This window comes from Capricornis sumatraensis, chromosome 3 (genome assembly GCF_032405125.1).
Source record: "Capricornis sumatraensis isolate serow.1 chromosome 3, serow.2, whole genome shotgun sequence".
Taxonomy (NCBI): Eukaryota; Metazoa; Chordata; class Mammalia; order Artiodactyla; family Bovidae; genus Capricornis; species Capricornis sumatraensis.
In genome coordinates this window covers 177,832,181-177,844,895 of record NC_091071.1, presented here as the reverse complement: position 1 = coordinate 177,844,895, position 12,715 = coordinate 177,832,181, and the positions used below count along the sequence as shown (strand labels likewise).

Below are 12,715 nucleotides of genomic sequence, written 5' to 3'. Positions count from 1 at the left end.
CCAGCACAGCGAACAACAGATAAGCAAAAAAATTTTAAAAAACGAGTCCAAATTTACTGAGGCCAGATCTGGAATTTTCCGACTCTAAGCACCAACAGTCTTGAGAAAAATGTCTCCTTTACTCAAGCGTGAGGAGGCGTCTGCTGCCCATGGTCCGGGCCTAAGGAGCCCAGGGACTGGGCCACGCGCCTCGGCGGAGCCAGAAGGGACGCAGCCCGCGGGCCGCCGGCCGGGCTACCTGTGGTCATGTCCTCCAGCATCTCCAGCAGCATGTCCTGCGTCTCGTCGACCAGCTTGGTCCTCTGCACCACCAGCTTCCGCAAGCACAGGTATCCGTTCAGCACGGTGCCTACCAGGCGGCTTTTAAAGTGCCTTTTGATAGACTCCACCTCCACAAAGGAGGAAAGTAGGCCTGTGGGGACAGGAGAAAGTTGCTACATGAGTTCAGAATGAGAATTGACCAAAGAAGGTCCATGTTTTCAAACGACGACGCGCAACTCAAAAGCAGGGCAATGCTGTCTTTGCGCCTGACATGGAGCAGGTGCTCAATGACATGAACTGGTGAGTAGACAATGGGTGCTCGAAGATGCACCCCATCCACAAGGGAAAAAACACAGAGCTTAGAAACCGCAGTGTGGTCAACGTGAGAGAGAAGAGGTCAACCTCAGCACCCAAGGAATCAAAGGTCAGTCCCCAAACTATCCCCAGGGTGTCCAGTGGGAGGGCCAGGAGGCTCCCTCTACCTGTGAGACTCTTGAGGGCATAGCCCTGCTGCAGATCGGTGCTCAGGGTGGCTTCCTCCAGGGCCAGCAAGCGGGCTATTTCCTGAACAGGAAGACAAGCACGGTCAGTGTGATGGCACCACAGGGACACCGGTCAGCTCCCCCACCGCCCAGGGACGCTCTCTCACCCTGCACCTTTGCAGAACCCCTTTCTAAGAAGCCAAGGAGAGCTATAAAGGCGTTAAGGGACTGCTTAGAAATGGAGGACAGTTTAAACGTCCCCAGCAGACTGCTACAGCCTCGTGAGGAACACAATGAAGTCACAAAAGTACCCCAGGCAGACTTCAGAAACAGTCCAGGTTCAGTTTCAGACCACTGTAATGAAGTGATCATCGCAATAAAGCGAGTCACACAAATCCATCTCTTCCTATGAGTATAAAACTTATGTCCACACTCTATTTCAGTTCAGTAAGTGTGTGGTACCACTATATCTAGCAAACAATGTATATACACTTTAATTACAAAATAATGCTGTTGGGAAATGGCTTACTTGACACAACCTTTATTTAAAAAAAGCACAATAAAGCGAGGTATGCCTGCACTTTGAACAAATATTTCTTCCTGGAGTGAAGACCACCACAAAGTTTATATAGAGAAAGAGAACAAGGAGAGCGGGGCTCGGGAAAGGGGCTCCCCTAGGCTGGGCCGGGACGACATACCTTGGTGATGAGGTTGCCCACGTAGGGCAGGACTCCTCGGGCTGCCAGGTAGACTTTCCAGTGAGCTGAAGTGATGAGCTTCTGGTAGAGAGCCAGGTACTCGGCTGCACACTCGCCAGCAACGCTCAGCTCGTCCAGGTAACTGCCGTGGAGCCGGACGATGAGTGAGCCCACCCGCCCCACAGCCCTGACGGCCCCCTGGTTCTGCCCTCTGCGGTCCTCCACTCCCCCTGCCTCGCTGGGGAGGACCAGGGCTGAGAACACCCCAGAGCCCCACTTGGGAAGTCCTCAGGCCTGGGGAAGGCTCCAGAGCACCCAGCAGGGACTGCAGTGCAACCCACTGTACACGTCTGGCCGATAAAGCACCAACACACGAATGGTGGCTACCAGGGCAGCGAGACAGTGCTGCGCCTGAAGCGCTCACGAGGCGAGTGGCCGATAACTTGGAATCAGACTGCCTGGGCTGAAGTCTTGCCTTCCTGGGGCCAAGCCAACTAAGCACTCAAAGCCCACGTGAGCACTACATGAGGCAATGCATGCCAAGCCTTTGTGAGCTCCTAAGACCTCGAAAGACACTGGCTGCTGACTCTGTCACCACCACCACCGCGGTTATAACCACTGCACGTGGCTGCTCAGCGCTTCGCGGTTTCTGTGGTCTTCCACAAGAAAGGAGGTGGCTACAGCACAGGCGTGCCTCCCGTCGCCCTGGTCTGTGGACTCCCCTGGGAGAGTGGGAGGGCTCCCTGGATGAAGTCCCGCCACCCTGCCCACCCCGCTCTCAGATGGTACCTGGTGAGGAGGTCTAGGACCTGCTGCTTGCGGCTGGGGATGGTGGCCAGCGCCTCCACAATGGTGCAGGCCGCCTGCCGTGCAGCCTGCGTGGCCGGAGTAAACAGCACCTGCAGGGGTGGGGAGAAGCGCCTGGCTCAGCGGACAGCCTCTCATCCGGCCCCGCCAGGCACCGTCAACTGCCACCCATCCAGGGGAAATCCTCTGAGCTTCTCATGAGCAAAGGGGTAAAGGAAAAATCATCTAACTCAAGATCTGGCTGCTGCAGATGGGCAAAAACGCCAAGAGTCCCATCTTCATGGAGCTTTTCTCCAACAAGTACTTTGGAGAACATACTAAGACGACAGAACCAGGAAGAAAGACAGGCAGGTATTCTCCTTAGCAAAGACGTCTATGATTCTATTTTGGAGACAGCTACCTTAGACAGCAAGGAGATCAAACCAGTCAATCCTAAAGGAAACTAACCCTAAATAGTCATTGGAAGGACTGATGTTGAAGCTCCAATACTTTGGCCAGCTGATGGGAAGAGCTGACTCATTGGAAAAGACCCTGATGCTGGGAAACATTGAAGGCAGGAGGAGAAGGGGACGACAGAGGATGAGATGGTTGGATGGCATCCCCGACTCAATGGACATGAGTTTGAGCAAGCTCTGGGAGATGGTGATGGACAGGGAGGCCTGGCGTGCTGCAGTCCATGGGGTCGCAAAGAGTCAGACACAACTTAGCAACTGAACAATAACAACATGCTGAATACTTATGTTAAATGTAGACCAAGTGTTCACGTTATACACCAATGGACAAAGGAATTCTCTAACATATCATCACTTTAATCTTTAAAAACATTAGCTGGAAAAAGGAAAAGGACAGAAGACGTGAAAGGTGGACGGTGAAAGCAGTGCAGGCGCTGAGGCACCGCCCTGCTCAGCGGTCAGGGAGGAGAGCAGAGAGCATGAGCTTGATCACAGGGCAGAGTTCTGATGTGGTCCACCCACCACGCGGGCGGCTGCAACGAGAGCCTCCACCCAGTAGAAAGGAAGCAAGACTAACAAAGAGAAAGCAGAGGAGACATGCGGTGAGGGGCGGGAACGCCCCACCTGGGACCTGGGGCCAGGGCAGCCTGAGGAGCCCAGGACACGGCCGGTCACTGACCTGCCGCAGCCAGTTGTTGTGGCCCAGCTTGAGGTCCAGCGGGGAGGTCCGCTTCCCCCGCCGACTCAAGAACTGCTTCCACCGCCACACGTACTTCTCGGTCAAGTAGAGGTGGCGGAGCTCTGACTTGCTGGGAGACTTCCCGTTGCCATCGATCCCTGGCAGGCAAAGGGGTGCAGGGAGAGGAAAGAGGGAGATGGTGGGGCAGTCGGCCAGGGGCAGGAAGGGCCCACTTCTCAAGTCCCGAAAGACAGACACACCTCGGATGGGAAGACACTTCTTCCAGGCTTCATAGGATGCTTTGGGGTCCCTCTTGAGCCAGAGCTGGGCCTGGGCATGGATCTCATTGCAGTACGGCCTCACGGTGGTGAGGGCCTCGACAGGGACGTCCTGCAGAAGGAAGGCGGACGGGTGAGCGGGCCCGAGCGCACGCCTGAGCTGCCGCTGCAGCGCAGTGGGACTGCCCCGGGGACGAGTGCACAGGCAAGACCAGAAGGTCAACGTTCACGTCTTCTGTGCCCTGTCCGTGCTCCTTCCAAGCATCTCGATTCAGTTTAGCAGGAGCAGCACCGTGCTGAGCTTAGGGTCACTGATTTTGCCTGTGCACGATAAGGCCTCCTACAGACGCTCAGACAGCTACATAACTAATTTCTATCCCAAGGCTGATTTGTAGTTTCCCCAAACATAAAGCTTCAAGGGGTCACTAAGCAGCCTCTAAAATTTACAGAGCCATTACTAATCCCAAGTGGCCTGCATAGGGGAGTCCCCAGTAGGATTCTAAGCCAGCAACTCTCAAACTTTTCAGCCACAGGACCCCATTACGCTCTTGAAATTTACTGACTCCAAAGAGTTCTTGTGTACGTAGCTCTATCCATTGATATGGATTTATTAAAAATTAAAGTTTAGCAATTCTTAAAATATTTATTAACTCATTTACAAATAAAAATAAATACATTATCTGTAACCCTAAACAGCATTTTTTATTTCCCAAAACAAAAATAATCTCGACAAAGAAGCTATACTGCTATACATTTTTAAATTTGTTTAATGACTACCTTAATAAGACAGCTAGATTCTTATACTGCTTCTAAGTTCAAACTGTTGTGATAGATTGTTTTGTTGAAGCGCTCAGATGTATATAGTTGAAAAGAAAAAATATTGTAATAGCTTTTTCAACTAATTACAGATTTTTCATTAATACTAAACCAAAATTCAACGAATTGCAGGTTTTTAAAGATTGGTTGCAATGTGGAATCTGAAACCAATCAAAAAACATTTCTTATCCCATTCCACTAAATTCATCTTTTACTCACACATGAACATGCACTGGTCATCTGGAAAACACTGGTTCACAGAACTACACCCATTTCTCTTTAAGTGACAGGCTCGTTTTATTCACTTTTCAAGAAAATCATCGGCTAAATATCTGATTCTGAAGAACCACAATTGGCTCCTTAGCCCTCCTTTCAAGCACAAATGAGGTTCCATGGAAAAGGCAGCCGGTTCAGCCACCCCCCGCCCCCCGCCCCCGTCACCAGGACTTCTCCCTGGGCACCCTCCACCCTGCAGTGTGCCCGCCTCCCGCGCTGTCTCACTGAATAGTGAACCGACTACTGAACCCCTTGGCAGTGCTTCACCAGGGACGCTCCTGGTGAAGCTGCAGTGAAGAGCATGCCTCGCGGTGCTGAGGCTTGGTTGGTCTCACCATCACTGACTTTGTATCATCTACACAAGTGCCACAAAAGAAGAAAAGGGCAAATCGTGTCTCAGGATAATTATGAAAATAATGTTGACCTCCCAGATATCCTAGTCGTCTTGGGAACACCCACAGATCTATGAGCCAAACTCTGAGAACTGCTGCTCTCTCTAGGCTAAAACTCAGCAAAATGTGAGGCTTCAGTGCTCAGAGGCTAAGAGCCCTCTCGGGTGGAAATCTGTGATCTCACACTGTAGGAAAAATGACAGTTATGTGGGGATGAAGTTCCTCTTTTCAATCAAGAGCCAATTTTCATTTGCTGAGAATGCACTCTGGGGGGAAGAAAGCCTTCATCAAAGCGATGGAAGAGGTGGGGGGTCTTTTCTGAGGACGGTCGGAGCAGACCAAGAAAGGGAAACAGTGTAAACTGTTCCCTGTCCAGCTTCCCCTGTGGTGCCTGCCGCTCAGCATCTTGCAAAGAAGACTCGGTTTCCCACCAAGAGACTCCACCGGGATGGAGCAGGCATCGGAAGGGCTCCAGGACTACAAAGACGGAGGCCCCAGGCAGGGCCAAGGGAAAGCACTATGGCCCACATGCTCTCACACCAGTATGAGCAAGTCCACCTGCGGCTACGCCACCTTCAGAACTAAAAACTCGGCTTTACTCACTCATTTAACAATGACTTATTGAGTCACTATTATAACGCGAGATACCAAGCTATACACTGGACCAAAAAACATCTTAGTAAAACCTAAAATAGTGCCTGGATTGGAGGAGCTCATGGCCAGCCTGGCAGAGAACTGGATCACTGAAAGCAGCTGACAAAGGGAAGGCAGGCGTGGCAGCCGAGGAGACGCTGCACAGCCGCACATAGCATTTACAAAGGACTGCCCAAGGCCAGGGGCCTCCCAGGGGGCTCAGTGGAGAAAATTCACCTGCCAACGCAGGGGGCATGGGTTCGATCCCTGCCCAGGTCACAGTGCGAGGGAATGGAAGGGCTTCCAGCACTGTGCAAAGGCACGGGGTAGGGAAGAACGCAGCCCCTGGGAGCCGCGAGCCGTCCGAGGGGACTGGAGGAAGGGGCGGTCCTCCACGGCGGACCACTGCTGCAGGCGTGTGCCTTTGCCTGCCTGTGTTACTCGAGAGCCCTCTGAGAAACTTTCCTTCTCAGAAACCCTAACCCATCTCGCTGACTGCCGCCAAGGAAGCACTGGCACCCCAGGGAAAGCAAGCTCAGGTGAGCAGAGGCCTTAGAGCAAGGTGGGCGCTGGCTGGAGCCTGCCCCCAACCGCCTTCTCAGGCCTGTACCTTGTTCTTCTTGCTGGTGGGAGCAGGTGGCTTAATCAGCTTCTGCAAGATTCGCAGGCACATGAGGGTGATGTTCTCAACCACCACGGGGGTCTTGATGTTCACGGCCATGAGGAAAAGGCTGAGCGCTGGGAGAGGAAGGCAAGGCGGAGGCACAGTCACAGACATGCCTCACCAGCCGCCATGTGGCCACCTGAGGGCAGCTTCCCTGGCCTCACAAGGCCCCACACTGAGCTGCGCTCCTCTCGCTGGCCGGCTGCCAACCAGACATCCCCCAAACTCACCACAGCGCAAGCGGAGCTCCCAGCAGCTGTCCTCCTTGGAGATGGAGTCTGTCAACAACAGCATTTCGTACTGAAGGCTACTTGCCTAGAGGGCCAACAGGAAGAGATGTGAGCAGAGGAGGGTCTGCAGGGTCAGTCCCGGACAGGGGCTCACGTCCACGCTCTGACCCAGAGACTCAGAGCTAACCCGTGTGGTCAAGCGGACCGTCAGAGAGACAGCAGGAGATGGAGCCCCTCAGCACAGCCCCTGCGCGTTTCTGCTCTCTGAGCCTGACGCTGACTCAGCAAGGTCTTCCTGGGATGTGAGCCGCTCCCCCCTCACCCCCACTGCCACCTGCCCTGGTCATCACAACGAGGCGCCGGCGGGGCGAGCCATGGGGACGAAGGAAAAGGGTGAAGGGGGAGTCGAAGGGCGCGGCGGCCTGCTCACCAGATCAGGGTTGGCCCAGTGGCCCTTCAGGGCTGTGGAGACTTTGCCAATAATCAGATCGTTCATCTGCTGGGTGGCCTCCGGATTGTCTCTAGGGAAGCAGAGAAGAGAGTCCTGTTACACCTCTGGGTGCGTCCCACCTCTGCACGTGAGAGCGCCCGGGTGAAAGGAAATCAACGTCTAGGGCTACCAGCCTTCCCAGGCGCAAGATGACTCACAAGCCCCACAAAACCCTGCTGTGTGACGAGAAGGGCCTGCCCAGCCGCCTTTCTGGGGAGGAGAGGCTGACAGAGAGAAGACCGCATGCGGGGTTTCTCCACAGCCCAGGCTGCCTGGCCCCCGGACCCCGCCGGGTATGTCAGCCTCCAGAACCCAGGGGTCCACTCTCGGTCTCCTTCCTCAGCTTCTCCAACTGCCCCCGCTTCATTTCCCAAGAGGCATCCACACTTCCCACCCGTGTCCCTTTGTAACAATGTGCGTATTAGTAATTTAAAAACCATGAATCGCGTCAAATCACTCTCAGGCTTCCCAACACGCCCTGAATAAAATTCAAGTCCTCACAGTGTTCTAAAGACCCCACGGGACCTGGCCCCTGGTCTCACTGAAGCCCCTCCGCTTTGCCCCCACTGTGTCCTCCACTCCAGCCACATGGGCTTCCTCGTGGCCCTGGCTTCACGCGGCTGGCATGCCCCACCTCTCTGCCCACCACTTGCTGTCAACGTCGGCGTGCGGCCTCGCTCCCTGACCTCCTCAGCAGTCGCCCCTGCCCACCCTGTCCTCTGCAGCGACCCTGCCTGCAACCAGAGCTGCCACCTCAGCTGCACTGCCCTTCACGTCTGACTCCTGGCGCTGTGCCGGGCCACCACCCGTTCACCGCCCTTCTCTCCTCTAGAGCGGAGGCCACACGCGTGCAGGGACGCTGCTCCACCTCCCGCTGCATCCTCAGAGTCTGGAACAAAGCCTGGCATTTAGCCGATGCTCAGTGAGCGCTTGCTGAACGAGTGAACACATGGTACAGCAAGTCATATTTAGCGGCCAGCTAACATGTTCTAGAACTTAGGCCCACCCTCGGTAAACAATGCAAATCCAGCTGTGGGTACTGTGTCAGCACGGACTAAGGACTCCACAAGTATGAGCTGCTACTCACCATGTGAACTACGTCCTCCATCCTCACCACAAGCCATTACAGAATTGGCTATTATCCTTATTTCTCAGATGAGGAAACCTCATGCTCAGAGAACAGTGAGAAATGTGTCCACGGCACACGGCACAAAGGATCAGACACCGGGCCCTTCTGAGGCAGATCTAGGCTCCGAAGCCCCAGGCTCCACTGCCCCAGCTGTCTTCTTCTGGGGAAGTCCTGAGTCCAAGTGCCCGGTCACTCCCTTCTCCCAGCACTGGAACTCAAAAACCGCTTCCTCAGGAAACCCCACTGGAACCAACCAAGTACGAGCCAGACCCACGGCCTACTGATACAAGGGAACCTGGGTTTCACGTGCTCCTCCGTCCACTCAGCTGCACCCTGGACAGTCCCCCGCAGCCCCCAGCGCTCCCCGCACCACCGCCGCCCCCACCCCCGCCCGCAGGGTCCCGGCCCATGCCCCCGGCGCAGGCTCTGACCGAGTCAGGAGGCACATGAGCTGGCGGACCTCCTCCCGCATGGCCGCAGAGCCTCGGCGGAGGTTGTAGTCAAAGAGCTCCCGGACGAGGCCCTGGGAGACGAGGATGTGGCGCAGGGCGGGGTTGGTGGCCAGGGCCCGGAGCAGGGTGATGCAGTGCTCCGTGACAGCCGAGGCGCAGCCGTAGCACTTGGTGGAGGACGTGTGGCCACAGCCCAGCACAGATAAGGCGCGGTACTGGCTGGCCGTGAAGGTGGGCTGCGCTGAGGTCCGGGAGGACTTGGTGGCCGCCTCCCTCTGCTGCAGGTCGTATTCCAACAACTCTTTTCGTGAAGCGAAAACTTTCTGAGGGGGAAAAAAAAGACAGGAGAAAAAAATCCGCAATTAAACTAAGGGGGAAGAAAAAGGAAGCTAGTTAGAAACCAGCTTTGGTGTGAAGAACACTTTACCAGCATTATCTAACTTAACCCTCTCAACGGCCTCAGCCTAGTAGCTCAGCTGGCAAAGAATGTGCCTGCAGCGCAGGAGACCTGGGTTCCATCCCTGGGTCGGGAAGTACCCTGGAGAAGGGAACGGCAACCCACTCCATTACTCTTGCCTGGAGAATCCCATGGACAGAGGAGCCTGGCAGGCTACAGTCTATGGGATCACAAAGCATTCAATATGACTGTGCAACTGACTTTTTTTCAATGACCTTAGCAGTTAAGATACTTCATCCCCATTTTACAGAGGAAGAAACAGCTTAGAGAGGCTGGCTTGACCAAGGTAAGGGGCAGAGTTAGACCTCAGCCTCTCATCACAGGCATACGTCCTTAACACCCACATAACACTTTCTTTAAAGAGTAAAGTCAGGAACATAGGCACATGGAGTGAAGATGGCCTACCAGCCACTCTGGGGACAAGGACCCTGGCTGCTCTTGTCTGCAGCCAGTCTTCCACCCCATGGGGGTGAGGTCTGTAACATACTGCCCACCGATGTGACCGATCAGAAAAACTGATCTATAACAGTCTCCATGATTCTCAGCGTTCTGGTATGAACTCAGCTTTCTACCGCACACCCGGAACTGCAGCAGGTGAGCAGCTGTGTGGCTGGCGCTTAACCGTGCAGGGAGAGCAAAGGACTGCTTTGAAAACAATGTCGATAACCCACAAGGAAATGCACTCCCGCCGCTCCCGCCTCTACCTGGATGATCTTAGAGAGCTCGTCAAAAGAGCTCTTGCAGTCTCCACAGTACTCCTGCGCCAGCTGCAGGATATACCGGTTCACGCTGGCCGAAGTGGAACTGATACCCCCGGAGGTTCCCGAGTCGTCCTGCAACCAAGAGGGACGCGGTCAGCCTTCCACCGGGAGACGGCTTAGCCTGGGGCCAGTCTCTGCCTCTGACCCAGAACCCTCTCCCAACACCTCTGTCACCCGGATCACCTGTGGCTTCTCAGGAGCTGCCTCGTTCACTTTGCAGAGCAGGTTCTCCAGCTGCGGCCGATGTCCCATCAGCTGGTGATACACTCGGTCGGCTTTGTCCAGAAGCGTGTTGATGTTGGACACGGCCTAGACAGGAAGAGATGGGGAGTGCACGAAGGCTTGTCAGCACTGAAGACTTGCCCTCAGTGATCCAGTCAAGTACTGTGTTTCACGCAGTATTTCTACTCACCGCAGTAATCCTGTGAAGTGGGTACTCAAAGTATATGACGTACATTCACATAAACAATGCTGAGGGCGGTGACTTATGCCAGGTCACACAGTATTAAAGCACAGGGGAACTGGAGTGTTCACCCTTCTGACTCTGGAGCTAGACGCCACCCTGCTTTGCCGGGCTGCTGCTGCTGCTGACTATTCTGGCAGCCCCCCGCCCTGCCCTCCCATCTCCAGTCCCAGCGCGTCACCTGTCCCTTGGGAGACTCTGCTTCCACTGCCAACACGTCTCCAAAATTCTACCCGAAACACGTGTTCTAATCCATCTGATTTGCTGCCACTCAAAAGCTCAGCCCTGAAAACACGCTGAGCCAAGAAGACTTGGCGAGAAGGAAAAGCACGCTGCCCACACCAGCTCAGCCCCCAAGCTCGATCAGAGCCCGGCGTGGGCCTCGCACAGACGCAGCCTCACCTTCTTCCGGTCTTCCTCATTCTCGATGGGGTCCACTGCGCAGCAGGGCTTGGCATAGAGCATGAAGTCGAAGCGAGCGTATTTACAGAAGCCACAGGCGTTGCACAGGAAGGGGTCCTTTTCGTCATAGTTGATGGACCTGAAACCCGAGCACAGGTCAGCGGGCCGCAGAGGGCGGGGGGAAGGGGGAGCGGATGCGCCACACCTGCAGGCGCCGGGGACCCTGCAGGGCTCTCGGAGGGGCAGCAGCCTACAGGCAAGGACGACTCAGGCAACCGGGCAACCAGAAAAGGGACCTGGAGCTAAACTCGGGAGCCCCAGCCCACCCACCACCCCACCCACCACCCCACCACTCTCCCCGGCCCTCTCCTGTATCTGTGAACTCCACGCGCTAGAGGCCCATAATCCTCCACCGTGAGGGCACCACACGGCAGAACTGCCCACACTGAGACTCCTCCTGAGGAATACAAGGGTGCACCTGGCCTGGGAGACAGCCGCTCCCCCACCTGCATTTGTGGCACTGGTAGACGTTCTCCCCACAGTTGCCGCAGACACCGGGGTTGGCGGGGACCGAGGCACTACAGCGTGGGCACTGCAGGGTCTCCGTGGAGGCCTGGTAGTTCTCATAGAAGTCTGCGAACTCAATCATCAGGTTGGAGGCCACGATGGGCAAAGGCAGGTCGATCTTCACCTCTGTCTGCCCAGGCGTCAGCTGAACCTTCTTGGCTTTGTGCCAGCGCGCCGGCCTAGGAGAAACGGTGTCAGGCAGACAGGTAGAGGGCCTGAAAGACTCTCACAAGACCCGCAGCAATGACAGTCTGATGAGACGGAAGGAAGACTGTTCCTACGTGTTCTCCCAAGACAGTGAAATGGTTATTCTAAGGAAAAGGACTCTGACAAATAAAAGCAACTTAATTTTAAAGATACGTTTCCACTATTCTTTCTCTCTTGAAAAAAGGGTAGAACATACAGGTGCTTTAAGACACCATATATGGTAATTTCTGAGATTCCAGAAAAACAAGGGAATGTCCATCAAGGGAAGACGTTACTCTGAAAGTACGCCACACTGGAGCCTGGACTCCCAAGAGGCTCCATGATGGTGACTGCCGTAAGTTCCTACCATGGCAACTACCTTGGAAGGATAAAGCTCAGATTGCTTCAGAGAGGCAGAGGGACACACCAGGATCCGGACCACATGCCAAGAGTAAAGGCAAGTGATAATTTAGAGATAATTACCTTAATAGAGTTAGAGTTAGTGTTTACTGAAATTTTACTATGTATCAGGCTCTGTTCTCAGCATTCTACATATGCTAACACATTTAATCCTTAAAAGAACACCCCGAGAGTAGACTTCTCTGCTTTTTACAGATAAGGAAATAGATTCTGCAAGGGATGTGAACCACAGTTGCATTCCAGAGTGTGAGGGCTTCACCCCAGCGGCTGAGCTAACTCTGCACAACAGAAACCAAATCTACCTGCTCCAGAGGGGACTAGGTCATCCCAATGAGCAGCTTCTACCTGCAGGCCACCAGTGTGAACCATGCTTTTCAAAGGACAAAACCTGCTTTAAAAAGCAGAGCTCCTGGTGGCCGTTTGTTTCCGCGGTACATGCTAGCTTTATTCTGCCTTCAGAGTAATACTAATACTTCCATTCTGAGCACAAAGCAGCACTCACTGCAAGTCCTGGCATTCCAGTAGCCTCTACCCATATTCTCTGCCCAAGAGCAACGCCTGAGTCTTCAACAAGTGGTCTGTCTCAGTAAAAGTCGACACGAACCCAAGCTGGTGTCTTCTTTGGCCCATACACACCAGGCCTTGTTTCAGACGTCAGGACAGATAAGCTACAAAGATCAGCGTCAGCAAATGTAGACGAAAGGCACCACGCAGAAATGG

At 54.4% G+C, this 12,715-nt stretch overlaps 1 protein-coding gene across 1 annotated transcript in view; it reads right to left on the bottom strand.

Moving 5' to 3' along the window:
- Positions 1–12,715, bottom strand: part of UBR4 (ubiquitin protein ligase E3 component n-recognin 4) — a 130,999-nt gene that overhangs the window by 29,730 nt on the left and 88,554 nt on the right. The window contains exons 74-87 of the mRNA XM_068967896.1: positions 11,329–11,568; positions 10,823–10,961; positions 10,141–10,266; positions 9,901–10,029; positions 8,719–9,062; positions 7,099–7,189; positions 6,669–6,753; positions 6,385–6,512; positions 3,640–3,769; positions 3,380–3,537; positions 2,231–2,340; positions 1,442–1,583; positions 744–825; positions 239–412 (exon numbers count right to left, since the gene is read on the bottom strand). Coding sequence (XP_068823997.1) covers positions 239–412; positions 744–825; positions 1,442–1,583; positions 2,231–2,340; positions 3,380–3,537; positions 3,640–3,769; positions 6,385–6,512; positions 6,669–6,753; positions 7,099–7,189; positions 8,719–9,062; positions 9,901–10,029; positions 10,141–10,266; positions 10,823–10,961; positions 11,329–11,568 — 2,078 coding nt within the window. The remainder of the gene's footprint in view (positions 1–238; positions 413–743; positions 826–1,441; positions 1,584–2,230; positions 2,341–3,379; positions 3,538–3,639; positions 3,770–6,384; positions 6,513–6,668; positions 6,754–7,098; positions 7,190–8,718; positions 9,063–9,900; positions 10,030–10,140; positions 10,267–10,822; positions 10,962–11,328; positions 11,569–12,715) is intronic.